This window comes from Pithys albifrons, chromosome 1 (assembly GCF_047495875.1).
Source record: "Pithys albifrons albifrons isolate INPA30051 chromosome 1, PitAlb_v1, whole genome shotgun sequence".
Classification (NCBI taxonomy): domain Eukaryota; kingdom Metazoa; phylum Chordata; class Aves; order Passeriformes; family Thamnophilidae; genus Pithys; species Pithys albifrons.
Window position 1 is genome coordinate 88,574,195 of NC_092458.1, and position 24,233 is coordinate 88,598,427.

General features: G+C 36.3%; 1 protein-coding gene across 1 annotated transcript in view; it reads left to right on the plus strand.

Annotated features, from left to right (window-relative positions):
* Window positions 1-24,233, plus strand: part of SPAG17 (sperm associated antigen 17) — a 93,654-nt gene that overhangs the window by 45,339 nt on the left and 24,082 nt on the right. Inside the window, exons 15-26 of the mRNA XM_071559567.1 lie at window positions 222-452; window positions 2,436-2,524; window positions 3,186-3,287; window positions 4,838-4,992; window positions 9,500-9,603; window positions 11,237-11,319; window positions 12,607-12,813; window positions 13,914-14,025; window positions 14,554-14,682; window positions 16,681-16,794; window positions 19,174-19,394; window positions 22,372-22,492. Coding sequence (XP_071415668.1) covers window positions 222-452; window positions 2,436-2,524; window positions 3,186-3,287; window positions 4,838-4,992; window positions 9,500-9,603; window positions 11,237-11,319; window positions 12,607-12,813; window positions 13,914-14,025; window positions 14,554-14,682; window positions 16,681-16,794; window positions 19,174-19,394; window positions 22,372-22,492 — 1,668 coding nt within the window. The remainder of the gene's footprint in view (window positions 1-221; window positions 453-2,435; window positions 2,525-3,185; window positions 3,288-4,837; window positions 4,993-9,499; window positions 9,604-11,236; window positions 11,320-12,606; window positions 12,814-13,913; window positions 14,026-14,553; window positions 14,683-16,680; window positions 16,795-19,173; window positions 19,395-22,371; window positions 22,493-24,233) is intronic.

Genomic DNA, 24,233 nt, shown 5'->3' on the forward strand with positions numbered 1-24,233 from the left:
TTAAGATGGATTCATATTTAGGCACATCATTTTGCAGTTTGGAAACATTCAACTTTGAGTGCAGCGTAAAACGTAGCCCACATAAGTTGATCCAATACCATTAAGGAAATTGCTGTTGGCTTTTGCAGAGTTGCCAAGAACAATACACTTAAATAGGCTTCTATTTATCTTCTGCTGAGCTGTAAGGACATTTTCAGTTAATGATTGTAATTCTTTTTTAGAACTTCTGAGTTGGGCTGAAGTAGAAAGAGCCTTCAGAGTATTTACTTTTGAAAGCCTGAAGCTGACCGGGCTGAGTGACTCTGGTTTCCTGGAGAGCTCTGGATCTATGGTTGGAGGGGATTCTGAAGTGTCTTATAACCCTTGGGATAATCCAGACATGTTTGCAAGACAGCTGAGACAACTTTTCCTTACAGAAAAGCAGCTTAATGGGAAATCTCCAAGAGGTTCTGGTAAAAAACTTTCTGTTTACATTACTCCTGAAGAATTTGGATCCACTATTTGTTTTACCATATCATTTGCTTTTGCAGGGATGCGATTTTTCTTCCTTGTACAAATCACTAAATTTTCAAGTATTGTATGGTCTGTACATTGAGTAACTATATAGCAATACTAGAATAAAGACAAAAGCTCTATTGTACTACAACATGAGCAGTTGTAGACAATACAGAGTGAATTTTCTGAAGTTCTGCATTTTCTCCTGCAGTTTCTAACATAATGAAAAGTTGTCAGCCTGGTTAAAGAAGTGTTGGCCAAGAAGCAACATTAAAAACTAGTGATTATTTTTGGGTGATGCAAGAAAACATAGAAATTAGGTCTATTTAAGCAACTATACCTTTATGTTCATGATCATAGATCATAGAATAATCATTTTGTTGGAAGGCACCTCTTAAGGTCATCTATTCCAACCCCCTTGCAATAAGCAGGGACATTTTCAACTAGATCAGGTTGCTCAGAGTCCAATCTGACCATGACTGTTTTCAAGGATGGGTCATCCACCACCTTTCTGGACAACCTTTGCCAGTGTTTCACCACCTTTATTGTAAAAAATTTCTTCCTTGTAGCTAGTCTAAATATATCCTCCTTTATTTTAAAACCATTACTCCTTATCCTATCACTACAGGCCCTACTAAAATGTCTCTCCCAAGGCCACAATAAGGTCTCCCTGGAGCCTTCTCTTTTTCAGGCTGAACTCTCTAATCCTGTTTTCACAAAAGAGGTTTTCCATTCCTCTAATCACCTTCATTGGCCCTTCTCTGGACCCATTTCAACAGATCCATGTGCTGAGGACCCCAGAGCTGGATGCAGTACTTTGTGATGTTGCCCATGCTTTCCTAATAGAGATGTGTAAGCAACCAGCTTAGTTGGGATATATTCTGTAGAAGGTTGGAGCAAACAAAAACGAATCCTGCTTATCTGCCTCTCATTTGAATTTTGGAAACATCTGGGCATGTTAGTTTGTTTTACTGTTACAGTAGTCACAATACTAAATATTGCAGTTACAAGTATAACAACATTCTGGCACTTCTGCAGCAAAAAAAAGCAAATACCAGGATGATAAAACATTTGACTTCAGGTTTCTTCAATCTTCTAAAGGTAGTCAGTAAACAGGTGTAATTTCCAGGAGAAGCAGAGCTTAAAGATTTAAAGTCAGGAAGCTGAGCTGGTTATAAGCCACTTACAAACAAATCCCTTATGATATGTTTTCTCCTAGAAGGAGTAATTTTCTTGTACATGTAAATTTTGATCAAATATTAGTGATCTATGCCTTAACTCAGGGCATAAAGAATTCTATTGAAAGGAAATTTTTTTGAAAAAACTAAAAGAATATAGAAGTTAAGTCCCCATGAAATCCTGTTCATATCAGGGGCTCATTGTAACAATGGAATGACTGTTCAGATCTTCAGGAGAGGTAATATTCAGTCAGTAGCTTATGAAACTCTATAAACTTAATTAATTTAAAATTTAAATTTTGAATTTTTCAAAAATATGTGAACATATCAAAACACTGGATTTTGCCATCTATTTGAATGTCATCTGTGCAAAGGACTGCTTGTTAAAATACTGAGGAAAATAGTTTCTTCTGTGTGAATCTGTAGGATACTTCTGAGAACATTTTAAATGGTTTTGACTATCCAAGGCCAGCATAGGTCAGATAAAGAGGATGATTTGAGTAGGTTTTATAAAGGATTATTTTTCTTCTTTTTTAAAATGTTATTTAACAATCTGGCACTTGTTGTCTCTGGATTTTAAAGTGCTGTTTTAGGAAAGGGTAGCAAAGCTGATCATGTATTTATAGGACTAGTATAATAAAAGGAAGCTTCAACTTTACATCAATCTCATCAGGAAGGCTAAAGAAATTGCATTACTCTGAGTTTAATGTTTAGGGCTAAAATTTCTGGAACAATTCTTAAAATTCTGCTTTCAATTTCCAGGGCATACAGAAATAAATGGCAAAGATGGAAGAGATGGTCCGGCTGATCCTCTTTTGAACAAAGAATTGGATCTTCTTGTTTCTGATATGGCAAGTGTGAAGAATGGAATCAACTAGGCTTTATATGAGGCAACAGAAGATACTGTTCAATGCCAGGACGTTACTGGGGATTCCTTTGCAATGCTGCATGCAAATGTCAATTTTGTGGTGTTTGGCAGATAGTGCCATAACTTCTAAGCACTGTGAAATCACTTTCTTGACTTCCAAGGTGATGGGTATCAGTGAAGCTGCTAATGATAATTCTGTGCTGATTTCACTGAATACCATGGGTCAAATACAAACATGAAAGTTTTGAAGATGTCAAACTGTGTCACGCTAATAAACTGTGTAGTTTGGCATCTTCAGAATCACCTGTCTGCCATACATCCCTGAATAAACATAGCAATTTTAAAATTACATCACAGGACATGTTTAAATACTCATAATTGCTTACAGAACTCAAAAATATGTAAACTAATAATAAAAATATTTAGATTATGTTTCCCATAAAAAAATCCAAGACCAAAGCCCCTTGGAAGTAATTGTATTTTTTATTAAATAGAGCCATACAGGTCTGCGCGTATGCAGCGTTATGCGGTTAACTGTGATGCAACACATGATGCTGTCTATTAAGCCAACAAGATTACAGTTAATTTAATACAACTGACACTGAAATGTTGATATAAATTGTTTTGATTTGGTGTATTTTGAGGTGAGTCCAGAAAATTACTTAGAAGAAATAAAAAAGACACAGCAGCGTTGCTTGACTGACTGGAGTTTTGATGAGCATTTTCAACCTTGTGTTCTTCTTCAGGTACGTGTGAACTGACAATCTTTACATACAGTCACTTATAGAATTATTAGTGGAGTTCAGGGTATTTTCTTGCTAGATAATTGATTTCAGTTTTATCTTTTTCATTTTTACAAAAACTCATTGGTCTTTAGCTGCTTTTCAGTTCTTTATGTGTAATTTAGTCTGTAATGGATTTTTATTTCCTGGTTTGGCCAAACTGGAGGTGTCCAATTTGGTAGTGAGTCTCTTAGCTAAATGTGTGATGAAGGCAAAATTGTCTTCCCTTAGGGGCAATCATCTCTGGCAGTTATGGGACTCGTTACTGCAGTGTATGTGAATGCAAATACCTCTGCAGTAAGTGTTTTATGGGCAAATAGAAAATGTTGTTGTTATAGTACTTCACCCTTTCAGGGCTCAAATTGTCATTTATAGAAATTTTGCTAGCTAAAAGCTAAAGCTTACCTTGCAGAAATATAGAATGACAAATGTGAAAGATAAGTTCAAGCATAGTTGGCTTAAATTGATAGGCATCCTCTTGGGAGGAGTGTATTATTAGTCCCTGTGCTGCCTTGAGTGAGCTTCATATATTGTAATTCTTGCTTGACCCTGACACATGCTATACATGGATGAAGAAGATACTGCCTGGACTTCTACAGCACCACTTTACTGTCACAATTGTAAAGTCTGACATGCATTTCAGTACCTGAGAAGGTCCTTCTTATGCAGCATAAATAGCTAATACCACCTTAACTCTCAATCTAGTCAAAAGGTATTGATGGTAAATAAAAGGAATAGAAAATAACATTTTATTGCAACAGAAAATAACATTTTCAAGAAAAATCATGGCAGGCAGGGAAAGTCCTAGGTGACTGGAAAAAGGTTAACATTGTACCCATCTTTAAAAATGGTAGAAAGGGCAATCCTGGGAACTACTGACTCGTCAGCCTCACCTCTGTCCCTGGAAAGATCATGGAACAGATCCTTTTAGGAGCTTCAGCTGCATAGTTCTGAAAAAATAATAGTTTATTTAAAAGAAGGCTTTCTTCTAGCTATAACTATACATCAAGTTTCAGCTTGCAGACAGTATAAATACTGAAAATGATGGGGCAGTATGGAACAGAGTGGAATGATGTAGAACACAGTAAATCTCACAGATGTGTAGGTCACAGTCTAGCAGATTGAATACCAAGCAGACTCAACTGAGAAAACAAAAAAGGTAAATTTGGGGGTTTTTACTTAGTATATGATAGTTCTGCTTTTGTTTACTATTTATTTAAGTATTTTATTATTAAAACTCGTGTAAGTATTTATTTAATATTTTAATTTATTTGGGTTTTATGTATCTCAACTTTTTCATTAATGGTCAGTTTTAGAAGGTGGAATATAGTGACTGGCTCTTCTCAACATGAATAGCAATGGAGTTTCAAATTCCACCTGCCTGAACAAGTCAGGTTGCTGGAATCCAAATGCTTTGAGAACACCTTGTAGGAGAGTGAATTTCTGGAGCACCTTTTGCTAAAACGTGTGCTGTGTAGCCTCTGTACATATGCAACTGTCTCTTTCCTTTTCAGGTTCTTCATACAGCATCCCAAGAATATAGATGTATTGATACCTTTTATCATACCCAAAATAACTCTTTATTAATGATCTTTCACAATCCTATGAATCAGTATCGACTGTGCCAAGAAACTTGGGATATTGCATTGCACTCTAATGTTGGATTCAGGTAAATGATTTTGTCTTTCATATCTCATTCACTGTCATTTTCAATAAAAGCCTTCAGGGGTATGTCTGAGGTAAGCTTTGAAATAGAAAGATACTGCTAAGTAATACATTCATGAGAAAGCAAGTTGTAGAATCATAGAATCAGCTGGGTTGGAAGAAACCTCTGAGATCATCAAGTCCAACACTTAAGTCATGCAGGTTAAAAACAGTGCTATATCAAAAGAATTTGCTTGAGCTTTTCTGAATGAGAATAATGCAGTCAGTAGCTCCTTATCACATGCTGTAAAATATGCATATAATGCACACACACACACACACACACACACACACACACACACACACACACACACACACAAAGTCACGTCGGGATACCACATCAAGAAAATTACAGTGAGGAGACTTCAGGTGAGGGATGTTAAAAAGAAAATTCTGTCTAAGTATATAATTGACTGGTTTTTCAACTATGTATACATAAACTGGGTGATTGTCAGTGGGAAAATTTTTTGAGAAAATCTAGAAGCCCTTTATTAATGTTAGAACTCTTTTCTTCACAGAATACTGGATTCTTTTTAATTTCTTGTCACTATCTGCTTACCAGTCAGAGGCATGCAAGTGGTTAATAGAGGTTTTGTCAGTGGACCTATTCATTTTGGAATACATTTTTGCACTGAAGCAGTGATATAAAAGATGATGTAGATCCAACTGCTATTCCAAAAAACTGACTGGAAATAGAATATGTGTCTATATATTGATATGTAAAGGAGTTAAAATGCCATGGAGGAGACAGCTGAGCTCTCTTTAACTGTGTCACTCTGGTGCTCTATGGATTAATTAGATTTATCAAGTAGCATTTCAAGCAAATTATCTAGTGGAAAACATCTACCTCCTATTTGTCTGCAGGTGTCCATTTCTAAGTATAATGCCTCATCAGAATATGGGAATTATTTTGTGGAAAATTTTGTTGAGACCTATATATTTGACAGGTTTGTCTAATAAACAGGCAAAATGTGCCTTTCTGAAGATGCAGTTTGTATTGTATTTTGTATCTTTGCTCTCAGTCAAGGAGCTCTGTGTCACTCCGTCTCAGCTTTCCAGGCTTAAATTATTTGCCACAGAAAGGGTCTATTGTGATTAGCAGTAACTGGGACCAGAGCCAGAAAAGATTTACCAGCAGAAATTCAAAGTTCATTGGAGAAAATGCTGGCTGTTTTGGTTTTGTTGGGCAGATCCACTAAAGGTCTGATCAGTTTTTTTGCATGTATGTAACAGGGGAAATCTTCCCCAAAAGATAAGTGAAAGATGATGTGTTCAAGTAAAGCTGGGTATTGCATTCAGATTACACCTAAGCAGAGAGTCAGTGGTCTTAGTCTGTTTCGCAGAAGTCTGTTGGAGCACAGAGCTCTTTATTCTGCCAGCTATTCTTCCTCTCATTTGTTAAATGCCTAATTCAAGTGTCTTAAATACAAACAGCTGCTGCCAGTTTAGCTGCCTCATGTATTTGAGTTATCTGGACAGGGTTGACACATCTGGCATGAGACTCATAGGAGAGCCATAGACTTTTGGAAGAAACACCAGAGACCAGGTCACATACCCTAGTATATCTAGCATGTCATGTGGTGGTTGCAAACACTGAGTAATGCCTCATCCCAACAGCATATTATTGTTGTGTTGTCTGAAAAGCAGATAGGGATGTTACCAGACTTCCTCAGGAAGTGTTTCTCCCTGAAACACCTGTTCATTTGTGGGGTTGTAGAGCAATTTGGCTGGTCATCTTGAAAGGGCACCGAAATAGTTCAAGACCAACTGAGAAATGGGATGAGCTCTTGATACATGCAAAACTAAAGTTGCTAATTTTGCATCCAAAGAAGAAATGAAGCGTATGCTGTGGTAGATGTATTATAATACAGTTGAGGATGAAGTGGGTGTATGCTTCCTCCTTCTCACTCTTCCATGTTGACTGGGAACAAGGCTTAGACATTAAAGACTATTCCTGCTCAGAGCAGAAACATCTTTGTCCAGTGACAATTCATCAGGTTCTGTTCTGAGCAGCAAGGAGTTCCTAAAGAAATTGACATGGAAGCTAACAAGGATGTTTGGCTTTGCTCCTCTTCCATGGAAATATTCAACATCACTGCTATGTATCCCACTTAATGAAGAACTGGAGGCCCTCTTTTGGTTCTGTTATGAGGCCTCAATACCTGCCTATTCTCTGCAAAATAAACAGCACATTTTCAGAACTTATTCAACCTTTTTGCTAAAAGGTCATTTCAGACTTCCAAACAATGTATCATAAATAATTGCTAATGTGTGTCCAAGCAACATAACACTTCTGTGGAAGACAGTCTTTAAATACCTAGAGTGCTTTAAGCTGTTGCCTGCAATTAGGTTCCAGATCCTGCTGAGTTGCCAGGAACTGGCACAAACCCTACTTATTAATTAAGCAGTAGTATAATTAGTTTTACCTTTGTATGAAACAACTGACTCCCAGTGAGCTTAGTAACAATGTATTGATTTTTAATTTATTAAAATTAGTGTAATTCTAATTTTTGGTATATATTTAAGTCACACTTTCACCACAGGAGAAAATGAGTAACAGATGCTGTGCTTGACAATCTCTCTGATAGAAGTTCTCTATCTGTGTTTAATTGTTGTTTCTTTATTTCTTGCAGACCAACTTTGTAGGGTTGTTTTATAGTCCTGTCTGGAATATACTTCTGTTACCTGCTAATCAGTTGGTTACGGTATCACAGCATAATTTCATTTTGATTACAGTGAGTCCTGTTACAGCAAATTCTTGTGCAAGGGGGAAATTAAATCTCTTACGTTGCAGCAGCTTTTGCTCCTGGGAACCCCAGTTACCTTCCTTCTTCATGGATATCAGGTCCTGTAGTTCATGTAGAACATCAAAAAATTCAGAAATTATACTGTTTAAAGGGTAGGCAGCAGGAGGCTTCATGTGAAATTCAATGGATTCTACTGACTAAAGAAATCCAAAGACATGGGCACATGTGTCTGCAGTGATGAGTGTGTATATAAAACATTTTAACCCTGGTTAGGGTAAGTGGCCACTCTATCAGGAGGCCAAATGAATTTAGGCCTTATCAAAACTATTCTTTTGCTCAAAGTTAATGACATTTGTTTACTGTTTCATAGTAAACACATTACAGAAGTTACTGGAAAAGAATAATCCTTTCTGAGAATTGGTTCTGAGTCAGACATTGGCAGTAGGGGCATCAGAATGCATATTAATAGAATGTGTATTTTAGACTTTGAATGACTGTTTCATTGACCTAAAATATTTTCCATGCAAATAATCTCTTTTTTATTTATAACATATATTCATCTTCCAGCTATTCCAGTACTGGCAACTCTATGTTCCAGACTAGTTTTGCCTTTTGGTTTTTTTATGGCTTGTATATTTTTCTTCTGATACAAGCAGAATAACTTTGTCCATCCTGAGTGTTATATATATGATCAACATTTTCTCCATGCAAGTTTTCCAAAGCAGGCTCCACCTACATTGCAGAAACTGGGAGAGACTTGTGTATCTTGAAGCTGTGCATGAGCTGTAAACATCTGCAGCCTGTGCACATATTAATTCTCTTGTATGTACAATGTAATGAACTTTAAAATGGTTGTGACATCAAGAATTGGTTGTATTGCCTTCATATTCATAACCAAAACCTGCACTCCGTACAGAGCTTTTGAATACAATTGAATCATCTTGGACTTATAAATGCAAAATATCACGAAGACACGGCAACTGAATCTGATGCGTTCTTCAAAAGCCCCTTTTAATTTTGCACACATGAAGAGTTTTACATTAAAGAATTTTGGTAACCCTCCAGATAAGGAGTTGAGTGGCAACTGCATGTAAGACTTCCGGGCTTCCTCCTACCTTAAAAGCAAACTGTGAACCATTGAGTTCTCACTTCAACTTAATTGTTACTTGTGAATATTTGTAGTTTGTGCTGGTTTATGGTGCACTGATTCTCTAATCTGGATTTGCGTGACAATTTCCAAACACCTTTCACATCACACCAATAAAGAAGAGCTAGAAATTAAGTACAGTAACACCTCAGTTTCTGAATAGATTAATGAGCCATATTCTAAAAGACAAAATCAGTCAAAAGCAACTAAGAAAATAAACTGTTTTGGTGGTAAAACCATGAAGAGAATGAGTCTGAACCTTTCCAATAGAACACCTTTATGCTTTGTGATTTCATGGATTTTTCTTTAGGAGCACATATTCTTTGGAAGACCGGTTTCTAATATCTCTTTGTAGAAAGGATAACCAAAATTCCAAATATAACATATATTAAGCGAATACCAGCCAAGAAAAAGTACCAGTTCCTGTAAAAACTGAGAGAAACCTTGTCAAAAACCAGCCTTCTCTCAAAGATTATGTATTTGTATAAGAAATTGAGAAGCCAAGTGATCCTGTTTGACCTGAAATCATATAAGTGAAAACTGTATTATGTTAAATAGAGGGGTATTCTGCTTTTCAGGAACTATCTTGAGCTGGTGGCCAACTCAATTGAAGACTGGGTGAAAGAGGAAGAAGCTAAATACCAAGAAGAGAAGGAAGCTAAATACCAAGAAGAGAAGATGGGTAAGAAAAAGAAAAAGTCATGGCAGAACACCCTTTTGAACTGTCTGAATGTGCTGTCAAAAAACTGGCTTTACTAAGAAAGCCAAAAGTGGGTCTCTTTTTTATTTTATTCTAGAAAATTAATTTTTTCACTTTAAGCACTGAGGCCCAAATCTGTTCAGAGCAGAATTGCATATATTTTTTCATAGGATGACCCTGTTTTGACATATATAAAGGCATGAATGTGTTTTGGTATTAATTACATGAACATATTTATATGTTCTGCATCATTCTCTGTTCTGAAAATTGAGATCTTTAGTATCAATTTGCATTTACAATAGTTGTGCTCTGCTTATCTATATGAAATTACTTTAAGGATTACATACAAATATGAATCTTTGTTTAGATCCCTGAACATATGAAGAGATGAGCAGTAGTTAGAGTTGGCAGTGTGGTTCAGGAAAATTCCTTTTTAAAGGGCAGGCTAAAAGTTGGAAGTCAGAAGCTGTGGACTAGAAGCTAAAACTGGAACTGACGAGAGTGCAGAGCAAACTTGAATTACGAGCAACATTTTGGACAGTGAGAATTGTACTCAGTTCATACAGTAACTGTTCAGTGGGCAGCAAAACCTGAAAACCCCTATTGACAAAAAAGAACTTTTGTTAGATTTGTTTATTTGTATATTTAAATGGTATTAGCAATTTTTTGTTGGTATTTAACCTTTGCTTTGTTTACCTTTTTTGCGAATGCACTTTGAAACCTTCCAGTACTAGCAGTTAGCATTTACAAAAATAGGAACATTACTCCTCAACCCAATTAACACCTCTGATAATAGTTTGGAAACTAAAAGGACAGTTATGACTCCCAAATAGTAATTTGTAGCTATCTAGCTGTCCCAGGAGCTAGATTGAATCTTGCCCATATGTTGCCTCATGACAGATATAATTCATAGACTAGTTCACTTGCTCAAGGAAGATAATCACCTCTAGCTGGGACATGCAGATGGGCAACAGTGTCTTTAAGTGTTTTCAATTTCACTGACACTGCACTTTCTACATACAAAGTAATTTAAATAAAAGTTTCTGATAATATACTTTATCTTTTCTAGAAGGTAAATGTGCGGTATCTAAGCATAATAGAAAACTACACTCATAGAAGATACCCTTTTCATAAGCCATAGATGCTACAAAGCTGTAATAGTAAATGAGGGATACATTTTTTCTTAGTGAAGGTTTGATGGTTCAAGGCAGCATTTATTCTCATTTTTGTCTTGAAAGATTGTAATAGTTATGACTGCTATTGAGCTTTTTCTGCTTAGTTAAAAAACAAACAAACAAACTTGTTGCAGGAACAAAACCTTCAACAACAAGAAGTCAGTCTTTAAATATGTTGATATATTGTTTAGCATATTTGGTCCTCAGTTATGACGATCAAGTAATAGTTTTCAGGTAAGTTTCTTCTGACCTAAACAGACTTTCTATTTTATTTATAAAAATATTCAACATTTTCTTTATTGTACTTATATACTTCTACTATTTTGAAATCTGCCTTTTTATTTACTTGCACATCTTTTATTTTTATTTTCCTAGTTTTAAAAATGGTTCCATTTTCATATTTTTTTAACCTCACTTATTTGCCCTTTCATTTCTCAAAGGCGACACATCAGGACCTGAGAATGTAACAGAGTCTCTATACAACATTGAAGAAAGTCCCATTATCAGAGAAGGTTCTTTAAAGGTGAGGCAAAAATACATGTTTCTGAAATGGACTAAGTAGCACTGCTTTCTTAGAAAGGTAAGCCTTTGTTCTTACATAGGCTTGACAGAGTCCTCTTAGTTTTTCTGCTCTTGGCTATTTTTTGTTTCTGTTATTTTCCTTAATTGATTGTGAATTTTCTGTTATTTTCCGTATTGATTGTGAGTTTTGCTATTTTCTTAAGGAAAGACTATTTAGAATTTGACTGGACATACCAAGAGTAATTCACAGTTACAATAGTAGGAAATGAGAGTTACAAGTAATATCCTACTATTTTCAGATTGTAAAGCTATGAAAAGACAAATCTAGATTCATGGAAGTACTTACGTAGCCAACTCCTGCTTTCACTGTCTACAGCTCTTTGAAATTAGGGAATATAAATATGGTACCTCAGAGTTCCTGTGTCAGAGATGTGGTCCATGACCATGTAGTACAGATAATTGACTTGCCCAGGTTCACACAGTAAATTTCTGGCTGAGGTAGGAGTCAAACACACGTTTTTTTAAGTCTTAGCACTGGCATTATCCATCATTCTGCACAAATCTAGCCTTATTGATGTTGTACTCCCTCTTTTTTTTCACTCCTCACAGGCATAGCGTGTCTCATCTTATTTACAGTGTATAATGCTGTGCACTTAAAGTACTGGCATATAAATATGAAATGGTGTTAACTGATTCCTGGTTACCCAGCCTGAGCTGGCATGGCTCAAGTTAGGCTAATGCTTAACTTGAAGCTCTGAATGCTTGCCATTTCTTCCACAGAAATGCTTGTGCTTTGCTATGCTTACATTATAAAGTGCTACAAAGCCCTAAATAATCCAGAAAATCTCAGATGTATTCCTGATACAAGGTGATAATTTTGGCATGCATACTTCATTCCTCTTTCTGTAAAAGAATAAAATCCTTTTGTCTCACAGTTACATTTTGGGGATAAACTAATACCAGTGATGCATTGTGATCTGGTGATGGACATTGTGAACAAATGTACAACAAAGTCATCCTTTTATGAATAAATGTGTAAGATACAAATAATTGTCTGATTTATCTCCTGCTTTCAACAGTGGCTGCTCTTATAGATTGAATGAGGCAGCAATTTTATGCAAAATATGGTGCATAATATTGTAAAACTTTAGACATGTTTGGAAAACGTGTCTTAGAGTGACTTAAAACATTGGTTCCTTTGAAGTTGTTTGCTTGTATTATTTTCAACAAGCACATATGAAATATTAAAGAGAACAATGGTCTTTTTGATTGTTAACATTGAATGTAGGCTTGGAAGATAGAACAGGACCAATTAAGAAAGGAAGAAAAACTTAAAGAAGAAACGAAAGGAAATAAAGAAAATTTGGGAAGTAAAAACAAAGGACAGAAGAATGTAATAGGTGGAGAGGCTAAAGAGTCCGAAGAACCAGAAAAAGCCCCTGAAATTGAGGAGGATCACAGCATTCCAGAACCATGTTCTGAGAAATTTTATAAGGTAAGGACTTGTATTATTGCACCACATTAGAAAACTGCTAACTATTTATATAGAGAGTCAATATTACAGCAAAGATGTTATCTCTTGTGAAATTCAGGGCAAATTAAGCCTAACTGGGTATCGTTTAACTCCTTTGTTTTTGATGTTTAAGATTACGTACTTTTAATTTTTAATTTATATGACATGGATACAAACATAAGTTGATCGTGTTTTTGTGCCCGTGGAAAATATGTTTATAGGATCATTTTGCCTAAAACCATGGGGTTTGTGGGAGAGGATAGGAAAGGAGAGCATAAGGACTTGTCCCATCCTCCCATATTAGGATACTGCCAGACCTATTTTAACTGTGCACACTGGAGATAAAGTATGGTTCTTCTATTTCCTCTTTCAAAATTCATATTCTTGTATTCATAATACAAACTATTCTGTCTGTTACACAAACAGGGGGAACTCATCACTAGTTTTGTCCAAACAGTTTTTAGGCAGTTTGTGCCACCTCATATTTGCATAGTCTAAGTCTTGCATTCAAAACTTGCATAGATGGATATGTTTTAGTCTTAAATTCGCTTAAGTACAGATTTTGAACTCAGAAATAGATGACATTTCAGTCTGAACTTATTTGAGTACACTCACCTAATTTTGGCCAACTTGTGGCACTTTGGAAGGCATTGCAATCTAATTAGATCTACAGTGTCTGAATTTCAAAATTAAAGGATGGAAAGCTGAATCTTTACCTGCCCTTTATGATCCCATGTTGTTGTACTTTATCTCTTTGTATTTTGCCAGAGTTTTTCTTTCTCTCACGCTGTGTTAATCCACCAGGCTACCTGCTACTCTTCAGTTCCAATGATGGTCCCATGATACTGAAGGATCAGATTCTGCTCTTGTGTATAACAAATTACTTCCATTAAGAACTGAGAAATTATTTGGATATGGGAATAAAATGCTACGTATTTGCTGAAGTTGTTACTACCTTAGTTAAACATCTAAGAAAAAATTGTTGAGCAGAAAAGTATGATCCTGATGCCCTGTCCTGCATTTACCTCTTTCATTGGTTCTACCTTTCTCATTTATAGATAACCTAAAACTTCTTTTTCCAGTTTCATGGCTACAATACAGGGGAGGATATAATTCAAGTATCAGGAACTAATCAGTATCTTTTCCCATCTGATGGAGGACAGATTCAAGTAGAGAAGATAGAATTTGTGAAAGGTGATTATTTAGTTGTTTGTGCTTTGCTTTGACTCAGTGCTGACTGATGGCATAGTTGCTTAATCCATAAATGCTTTTTTCATGTCTCAGTAGTAGAAACGCAGTTTAAGAAATTCCATGTTAGCCTCTATCACTATTAATCTTTACATTTTCCTGTTATATGTTAACAGTTGATAAAGTACCCCAAAACTAGAAATGGAGAAAAATCAGTTCATATTTATCTGTTCAGTGGCAATCACTGCATGATAATTCGAGAATGTTCAATTTATTTTCCTAGTCAGTTGCAATATATCTAATAAAAACAGGTCTTCTGCAGCTTCTCAGGTCTAATTATTAGGATTTTTTTTATATTTAGTCTAAACTCAGAAAAGCTTAATTTTGTTGTCTTGGTCTTCTACTAAATGATTGGTCCAGTTCTGAGCAAGTTTCTTTTTTGGTGTCCTTTTAAGTTGCAGTGCAGGGTTTATTTGGGTGCAAGTAAGTTCTGAAGCCTGGTGGGAGCAGTAATAGTATTCCATTGCTTTGCAGGTCTAACTATGGTAAAGGTGAAAGTGATGAAAGACAACCACAATTTCTTCATTCATATCACAGACCCCAAGAAAAACTTAAAAGAAGATGAAGTGCAAGAAATTAATGTAGAACAAAAAATGAGATCAGGTTAGTGGATTGACATCCTGATATAAAAAATTAATAGTTTGACATATTTTGTAAATTGATGCAAAAATTACCAACTAACAGAAAATAAGTTTTTTACTAATGGCAGAAAGTAAGAAAAATCAGTGTTCCATAAAAAGAAGTAAAAATCCTGTTGACTGACTTAAGTACTCTATAGAGAGACCTTTGCAAGATGTAGAAGCACAGTGAAGGTCAACGTGTGCAAACCAGTCTCTTTTCCAAAGGAAGAAAATCAACAAAGAGTCACCATTCTTTAAGAGAATAATTTTCTTCTTTAGTGGAGGACTCACTCAGATCTTCATGTGGCCTGGGAAAGCCTAAAAAGATACAAACTGAATCCCGTCCATTGTGACTGAAGTAAATGTCTGCCCTTGAAAGGGAAGATTTGCCCTTTTGAACTGGACCTCCTTTGAGGTCAGATGACCATGACCTTAGTGCCTCCTCAAGACTTTCACTGTGAAAACGGATCTTTCTGCAGTCCAGTAACTTCTGCTGTTGGTTGACATATTGCTAACATTCAGAAAGCATTGAATCTAAATCCTTTCTGAACGCAGGGAAGAGCATTTCCAAGAAGGAAACCAGTCTGTAACAATTTGTGTATAGATGTTTGTCAAAATCATTATGGAATTGCTATCACCAAACTGAAGAGTATTGGAAAAGTATAACTTTTGGTAGAGATATTACTTCTTTTAATCTTCATCAGTGTTAGAAAGCATCCTGCTCTTGCTCCTCCCCTTGGCTTCAGCTGCCACCAGTGATGTAATTTTAGGCTGTCTGAGCAGAAAATTTGCACTCCTTCCACAAATGAGGTGGTTTTTGTCTGTCCTTCTGAAAGTTGACCTGTATCATTCTGAGGTCTGCCAAAGGGTAGTGGTAATCACCAGAGTACAGGTATCTGAGGCCATTTGTATTCACTTGTCGTGAGTGAGAGGCTCTCCTCCTGTGTCAACTGGAGCACCTTATAGAAAGGCAGTGGGAAGAGAAGAATCAATCCCCTCTGATCCTTGGCAGTGGCTGGATGGTACAGTGGTAAGCTTTTAATGTAGTCAAAATGCCAAAATTGCATCCTGCAGTATTCACCAGTGAACATTGCAATGACAGACAATAAATAGGAGCAGACAAGGTATCAGGACATGTGCCATGTTGATGGGATTGCGAGATGGCTGCATGTTGGGTGCCTGCCTTAACCTTCTTTTGTATTCTTCTCTGCGACTCCTCGCAGTTTTAAGAGGCTGTTCCCCATATGGGAAATCCCAAGGTTTTCCTCTTACCAACAGAGCATTTCTTTAAGACAATAGGAGTTGAACTAGAGGCAAGGTAGAATGCAGTGCCTGGGAGGTGTACCTTGCATAGTTCATGTGGTTTTCACGAGTGACATACTCATCACATGATCTGCTCCAATAAGTGAGCTTGTTTCCTGATCTGCTTTCACAAATGCCAGACATGTCTTTGGATCTAATTGCTCAATTTTTTATCCTTTCTTTTACTTTCTCACCAAAGTAAAGTCATAAAATCATAGAGTATCCTGAGTTAGAAGGGACCCACATGGATCACTGAAGTCCAGGTCCTGTCCCTGTGACAACATGTGAGAGGCAGTAGCTTCTTTGAGTTGATAGGCTTCATGTAATAGAAATGAGCAGTTTAGCTTTCCTGCCAGCCAAGAAACAAGGATCCATAGCTCTAAAACTGGGTTCTTTTGCTGCTTAAATTTCATAAGACTTTTCACTAGTTGTTGCTATTAAACTGTTTTACACACTTAGCTAATTGTAATACTATTTCTAGATTAAAAAACCACAGGTATATTGCACAAAAGTGCCTATTATATACCACACTATGAATGGAATCATGGTTTTGCCCATTGTAATTAGTCTGTTTCTCAGGTTAGTCATCCACATTTAGATTCCACTGTTCACACCAGCCACTGTTTTGCAGGTCGGGTGGTTCTGGTATGTGTTCCTATCTTTTTTTTTTTTTTTAAAGGAAAAATGAAAAATCAAAAGAAAGCTGTGAGCAAGTTTGGATCTTTTTCAGCCACCTTGGAAAATGGAATCCAGCTGTCCCTGAGCTATTATGGACCTACAGGGAAGACAGCAGGTAAAGTAAGCAAATAGAAGACGATATTTGAGAACCATAGGGGGAATTTTTTTCCTTTTCTTTTTTCTTCATACACTTCTTAACGAAATCATTTGTTGAATGCAATTCTGCCTTTCTGAGCAGCTGTTTCTACATGGTAAGGAATTTTCAGCAAGGCTCAAAATGAGATTACATTGTCAAGAATATGCTGTGATTCAATTTTCAAAATGGAAGGAGGTTTCCATGCTTTTTTGCTTGCTGTAAAAACAGAGCAGTGCAGACAGAAACTTGTAAGTATTGTTATTAAGTAGCCCAGCAAAATCAGCCAATTGATTTGAGCCAAAGAAAATGTGATTTGCTGAGGAGTCTTCTTGGCTTTCCAAGAAATAATATTTTTGTAAATGCATATAGGTGATTATAGAACTTCCATTTTACTTTAGGAGTTGGACTTTAGGTTACAGTTGTGCAGACATAATGAGGGATTTCTCTCAGCCTTTCAATAAACACATTCAGCAACTGGAAGCAATTGCTTCAGAAAACCACAGTGAAAATAGGGTCTGCTTTTACCAAGAGAGTTTTTGTTTCCATTACATTTGAAAGGCCACTGAAACCATCATACGGATAAAAGCGAAACTCTGCTCTGATCAGAAAATAATCCCAGCATTTTTCAGCTCTTAAAATATGAAAACATTTAATTGAATGCATCTTTGTGTGGACTGTGGCAAACCATTCAACTGTACATTGTTTTAATTATTCCAATATATTTTACAAATTAATTACTAAAGAAAGACTTTTAAAACTTGGGCCAAGAGAGCACTCACATTGTAGTGGACTGCAAAAACTTGGATTTTGACATCAAAGGGAGATGTCTAATTCAACACCTACATGTCAGCTGTGATGTTTATGCTTTTTCACATCTACCATAATCATCCTATTCTACTTTGGAATAATCCCTGTCATGCTGAGCACGGAGTTAGAGCACTGCTAACTGGCATTCTTTGATTGCTTGCAGTTTTTCTATGATCACTTGCTTATGCCAGATTCCCGTGGGTCTTTGTATCGTAAATGCTGAGAATAATTCTGACCAGAAGTATTCTGTTTTAGATGATTCTCATATGCCATCCATCCCTAATGCAGAATAGTGTGCCATGAAATCTGTAGTTTCTCTCCACTGATTGATTGAATTGGATGTGAACTACCCTTTTCCCCTCCAGTACTGAAATAGTTTTCTGGAACCTCTTTAATTCTCATTTTTCTTACTGTTTTTCACATTTTATGTTTCAGCTTCCTTTTAGGGAAGCTAAGGTGGCAAAAGGCCTCAAGCTGTTTTCCAGCTTTATACCTCTGTCTTATTTCTTGGTTACATGTTAATATTTCATTATGTTTTGAATTACTCTTCATTTTCTCCAGCATTACTAAAATTTAACTTCAAACCACCTTAATTCAGGTTAGAAATAAGCTCCTCCTCATTGTCTTTGTGAATCTGGGCTGCTGGAACACCTTACAGAGCTTTTGATTCTGGGTACTACAGAACCTCTGCACTTGTTCTTTGTGCCTTGACAAAATTATGAGAGCACAATTCCAAGTGCTAGAAATCTGAATGTGAGTGCAAAAGGAAGGAAATCTTACTTGATCACACAGTCCTCTGGATTTTTCCATCTCTCTCACAATTTCTAAAGACACTTTGTCTTGGTCTTGACAGTCCCCTCTTTTTCACTGTTACCTGTTGACATGCTTAGTAGGCTGTCCTAATGTTTGGCCTTTAAGAATTGCAGGACTTATGAGGTCCAGATCATCAGAATCTTTCTGAATAATTACAGCAAAAGAGACGGACGTAAAGCAAGTTTGCTGGAGTTGGTCAGTGGTGGATCAGCCCATGATAAAGCATAACAACAGTGATCATTTACTAGAAACTAGACTCAGAATGTCTCCATCTAAGTATTCTAGATTTAGAAGAGAATTTTTAAACTTTTATTTTTTCATTTTTGAGATTACAACCAAGAGACAGCTTGTGAGAAACAATAGTTTCAAGATGTCTTTTAGGCTAGTAAGTTGTCAGTCTATGGAAAAATTTTCTAAACAGTTTTATATTTACAGACTATTTCACAGACTATTCTGAGTTAGAAGGGACCCACAAGGATCATGGAGTCCAACTCAAGTCAGTGGCCCATGCAGGGGATTGAACCCATGACCTTGGCATTATTACAACCAAGTTTTAACCAACTGAGCTAATCTCAGGGTCATATATTCAGTCCCTCTATCTAAAATAATAAAATCCTCCACTGAGTTTATTATTTCTAATGTAAAATTTAGTGTTCAAAATCTTTTTTAAAAATAAAATTGACTGTCTGCATTTATGAAACTTAATTGCAGTAAAAATAATGCTTTTCCCTTCCTTAGATGATGAAACAGAAGAATTGGCAAGAATTCTGGACGTCCCTTCTGTTCATATTCCAACTGTAATTCCAACTGTAACAGAAACATCTCCCATTGCACCAGCTTCAGGAAAAAAAGATAAGTCTGACAAAAAAAAATCAGGAAAATCTCAGCCTTCTGCAAAAGCAAACCGTAGCAAAACAGACCCTTCTCCACCTGATGATCTGGTAAATCAAGAAGTAAAGGTGAGAGAATTATCCAATGAAAAGAAACAAACAAAAATTCAAATGCATGAACTTATGTAAAAGAAACATATTCTTCCAAGAGGACTTTGAGCTGTGCCTTTCCAAATTCCTAACAATTTGCAGGGCTTCTAAGTATATCTTTCACTCTTTCAGTTGTTCTCAGATGACTGTATTGGCAGCTGTTAATGAAGCCAGCCTTTTTGGCTGTGTGGTGTAAAGCAGCCTGTTTTTATGGTCCACAAACTTTTGTCCCTTTTGGCTTTACAGTGACAGCTGTTACACTGCAGATGAGCAGAGGGCTGGAGCACCTCTCCTGCAAAGACAGACTCACAGAGTTGGGGCTTTTCAGCCTGGAGAAAAATGCTCTGGGATAACATTAGAGCAGCCTACCAGTACCTAAAGAGACTACCAAAGAGATGGAGAGGGACTTTTACCAGGGCATGAAGTGACAGGAGAAGAGAAAATTACTTCAAACTGAAAGAGACTAGTTTAGATTAGATACTAGAAAGAAATTCTTTACTGTGAGAGTGGTGAGGCACTAGAACAGGTTAACCAGAGAAGTTGTGGATGTCCCATCCCTGGGGCGAAATTGAATGGGACTTTGAGCAACCTGGTCTAGTGGAAGGTGTCCCTGCCCATGAAAGGAGGGTTGGAATGTGATGGTCTTTAAGGTCCCTTCCAACCCAAACCATTCTATGATCATTAATATGTCAGTTACAAGAAGTGCTAAATTTTTTGTTTAACCAAGTAGAATTTTTCTGTGCTTTCCAACACCTGTGTTGGAAAGGCTAACCAACCAGTAAATTAGTGGGACAGTTTTGCAAAATCTTGCTCTGTAGTTTGGTCTTCCCAGCCAATCACAAGCCAGGGAACCAGCAATTTGAGCAAGTTACTTTTGCCTATAATTGAAGTACTTCTATCACAGTGTAGGTCTTTGAAAAGGAAGAATGACATTTTAAAAAAAGATTCTGAATTTCTGTTGTGAAATAGTATATAATGTCTAGTGGATGAAGTAACACTGTGCCTCTTGTTTCAACATGGATTCTGTGCATATCCACAGAAAGTCCTTCTTACCTACTGTAAAAACTAATTTTTTAAAGAGCATGAGCATGGGAAGTGATGTAGGGAATTGCCAAACAGCACTCAGTATGACATGCAGCAATTGTGTGGCACAACAGAACCCTATGGAAACAAATAGTCCTATCATTGCACTAAATCTGTCAGGAGGACTTCTAAGCCAAAAGGGTTTTAACTATTTGGTTTAGAATTACTTCAGATAGAGAGTACCCATATTACTGTGTACAGCACCTGTCTGTGTGAGTCTGCAAGTATTTTAGAGAACAGGATTAGAATCCAAAACGGACTTGACAGATTCACATGAACACGGTTTGTAAAATAGGATGGAATTCAATAAGTATCTAAGTGGTAGTTTCTGCAATTGCAAATAAATAAATATATATCTACACTGTAGATAACAGTTCTGTCAGTTCTATAGGAAAGGTATAAGAATTGCCATGGATCATAAGCTATATATAAGTCAACAATGCCATCTTCCTGTGAAAAGGGCAAAGATCACATGGAGGGGAATAAAGAGGAGAATAGCCTGCCAAATATAGGCAGTTATTTTCCATTCAGGGCTGGTAGGGTCTCAATTGAAATGTTGTGTCCAGTTATGGATATGGCACTGGAAAAAAATATGGGCCACACTGAGGTTTTAAGGAAAGCGTGAAGATTAGAGGTCTAGAAAGCATGACCAGTGGGGAAAACTTAAAAGACTTGTTTTGGGTTTGCTTGAGCTACAGTTAAGAGCCTTCTGTAAAGAGTTAAAAGGGCGCCATCATCTCTTGTCCTGGAATATATAGTGAGCAGAAATAATCAGATGTAAACTAGTTTTCTGTAATAATGATTCAAGTTAACCAGTAGGAAAATGTCAGTAAGCTTCATTAAGGTAAAGCACTAGAATAGTTTACCAGGAAACCTCCAGCTTTGGAAATTTTTATAATAGGTTACATTAGAAGTTTTCTGTAATTATATATATTTTTATATATATCATTAAGACAAGGAGAATTAGGTAACAACTGAGGGTTACTTATGTCCTATTCTGTGACTCCTACCTCATGATCCTCTATTACTACAATCTTAAGGTATAGAGAGTGGACTTTTATTACCCAGTAATATTATGTAAAGTAATCAGAAATGTACAGCATCCTTTATGCTGAAAAACAGGTGGCAAAATATCTGCCATTTCCCTCTTATATTTCTATTCCTAAAAAGCAAGAATGTGGGGTGACACCAGGACAAATTCTCTCTGTTACCTTTGTCTGCAATCCAAAACTGTTTTCATCTTATGACTACTGGCATAGTGTAGTCCATTGTCACACAGATTTTTGAGGATATGTTTAAGCATCTGTTGTATTTTTTGACAAATGTTCCAGGGCCTTCAGACATTCCTTAGGTCAGCCTCATCTTTTCTAGTCATCAGAAGAGTTTCCACTGCAGAACAGAGCAAAGAGAATTACACATTTTAACTGCCAGACATTCTTTCCTTTCCCTTCTTAAGTCAGTGCTGTATTTGCAGCAGACTGGAAATACTGCTCTATTAACCTATTGTGCTCTTTTAATGATTATAGGTAAAATAGCAGCTATGCAACTTCAATAATTATTTCGCACCCTTTTGCTTCACCTTATCCATTTATTGTCACCTCATCTTGATGCTATGCACAAGATAGCATAGTGACTCAGCAAAATGAATAAAGTTAGGAAGAGTTATTCTTCAAGATGAATGAAAGAAAATAGCATAACCAAATAAAATAACCTACTGTTTACACTTCAGAACCTATAAACTCTTAAAATTTTAAATGAGTGATGGATAGCACGTTTTTTTAAATATGTATTGTTAAAACTGACATCTATAGTCTATTTTTTTCTTTATTGTTTTAAAATGTAGAATAAAACTAATTCATGTTTCATTCTGTAGACAGAAATGGAAGAACCAGCTCCTAAAACACAAGAGATGTCAGATGCTCCTGCTTTTCCGAGTTTGAATGTCTCCTGTCCCAATGGACTTGTATTAAGTTTCTTGGGTGAAAGTTTTGAAGGTTAGTTTTCTGAGCCACTACAAAGTAAGGAACTTTAAAAAGTTAAATCTGCAGAAGAAAAATATTTCTTTTTTGATGGGCTTGGATGTAACTACTAATTTTTAACCCAATGAATTTGACATAGTGCCTATTTAATAGTATTTGCAACATAAATAATGTTGGTTTTTTCAAACAAATATAAGTTCTAGAATCACAAGTTGTTGGACGTAAAAGGTTGAGGACAGGGAAGTAGTAACCCTAGAAGGCTCTTGTGGGTCATGTTGGATAATCAGTTGGATATGTATGTATATTAGAATACTAAAAAAAAAAGAGCAAAATTCAATTAATAAATGCATACATATTGAGGAATCTTGAGTGATCCCAGGAAGATAGTTACATTACATGTATCTGCCCTTCCTGTCCACAAGACAGAATGTTAATCTTTTGAAAGGGAAGAGTGACAAGAGTGATTAAAGCATTGGAAAATGTATCTTATAGTGAGATCATTTCACCAGAGAACTCAATGACCCAAGAAAATGTCAAAGAAGTGACTGGTGCCAGCCTGGAAGTACAAAGAAACAGAATTTTGGTGATATCTTGTAAACACACCATATAAAAGTATTACAGTTTTCAGGAGCTTGAAACTGAAAAGTAGTAGTTTATACTAGATTTAAGTTATACTCATTTATTAACGGTAAGAATGATTAACAAAAATAACCCAGGCTATGATGGACTCTCTGCTACTGTATATTGTACAATCAGGTTTTTTGTTGTCTTTCTAAAAGATATAATCAGTTTCAAACTGGAATTATTTCACAGAAGGCCTTTGATTTATGCCATCCAGTACATACAGAGAAGACACTCATAATAAACCTTCCTGCCCTTACTGAATTTCCTTTAGAAGACTGATGGGGTATATAGATACTTACAGGTTTCTGTGCCTGACATGTCCTTCAATAATTCTGTTCTCCAGTGTATTTGAAAATCAGCATGAGGTTCATTTTTGCATGTTCTAAACTGTAGTAAAACTTGAGGGTTTTCAATCATGTCATTAGGTTTTGAAGCAGACAAATGTGAATTTGGTTGTAATCTAATCAGTTTTAAAAACAGCCACATACACAGGTGTCTTTTAATACCTATGTACAACAAATTTGTACAACACAGAACATGTGCTGTGATTAATCTGGTATGAACTGAAAAATATACTGAGGGTTTTCAAACATACGTAGCATAAGTTGAAATGCTGAATAATTGTGGTGAGCAGAGCAATTACAGACACATACATGTAGTCTCTGGACAGAACTACCATAATTATACCCGCTGGCATACTCAACACATTCCCATAATTTACGCTAAAAAACTTACTTGTTCAAGTAGACAAAATACGTAACTTGGATTTCTATACGAATTCAAACTTGGTGAAACTCAGCAACATTTTTCAGCTTTATTAGACTGTTAGGAATTTCCTCTCACCTAGTGTTAGTCTTCCAGAAGTTCAACATCCATCATAAATCCATCTTCAAATTAACCTTGTTTTCATTTGGAAAGACATCCACATTCATAGGATAATGTAGAGTTTCTGAGTAGGTGACTGTTTTCCGTTTTTCTCTGAAACCGGAGTCTGTTCCTTGCTCTGTGGATTCCAATGCAAGCCAAAGAGGGTTAGTCTTACTCACCTAGAGTTGCATACCTTCTTTAGCCACCATGATGCTGGGTGTTTAGCCCTGTTTGAATGTATGATATGCAATATTAAGTAATTCAA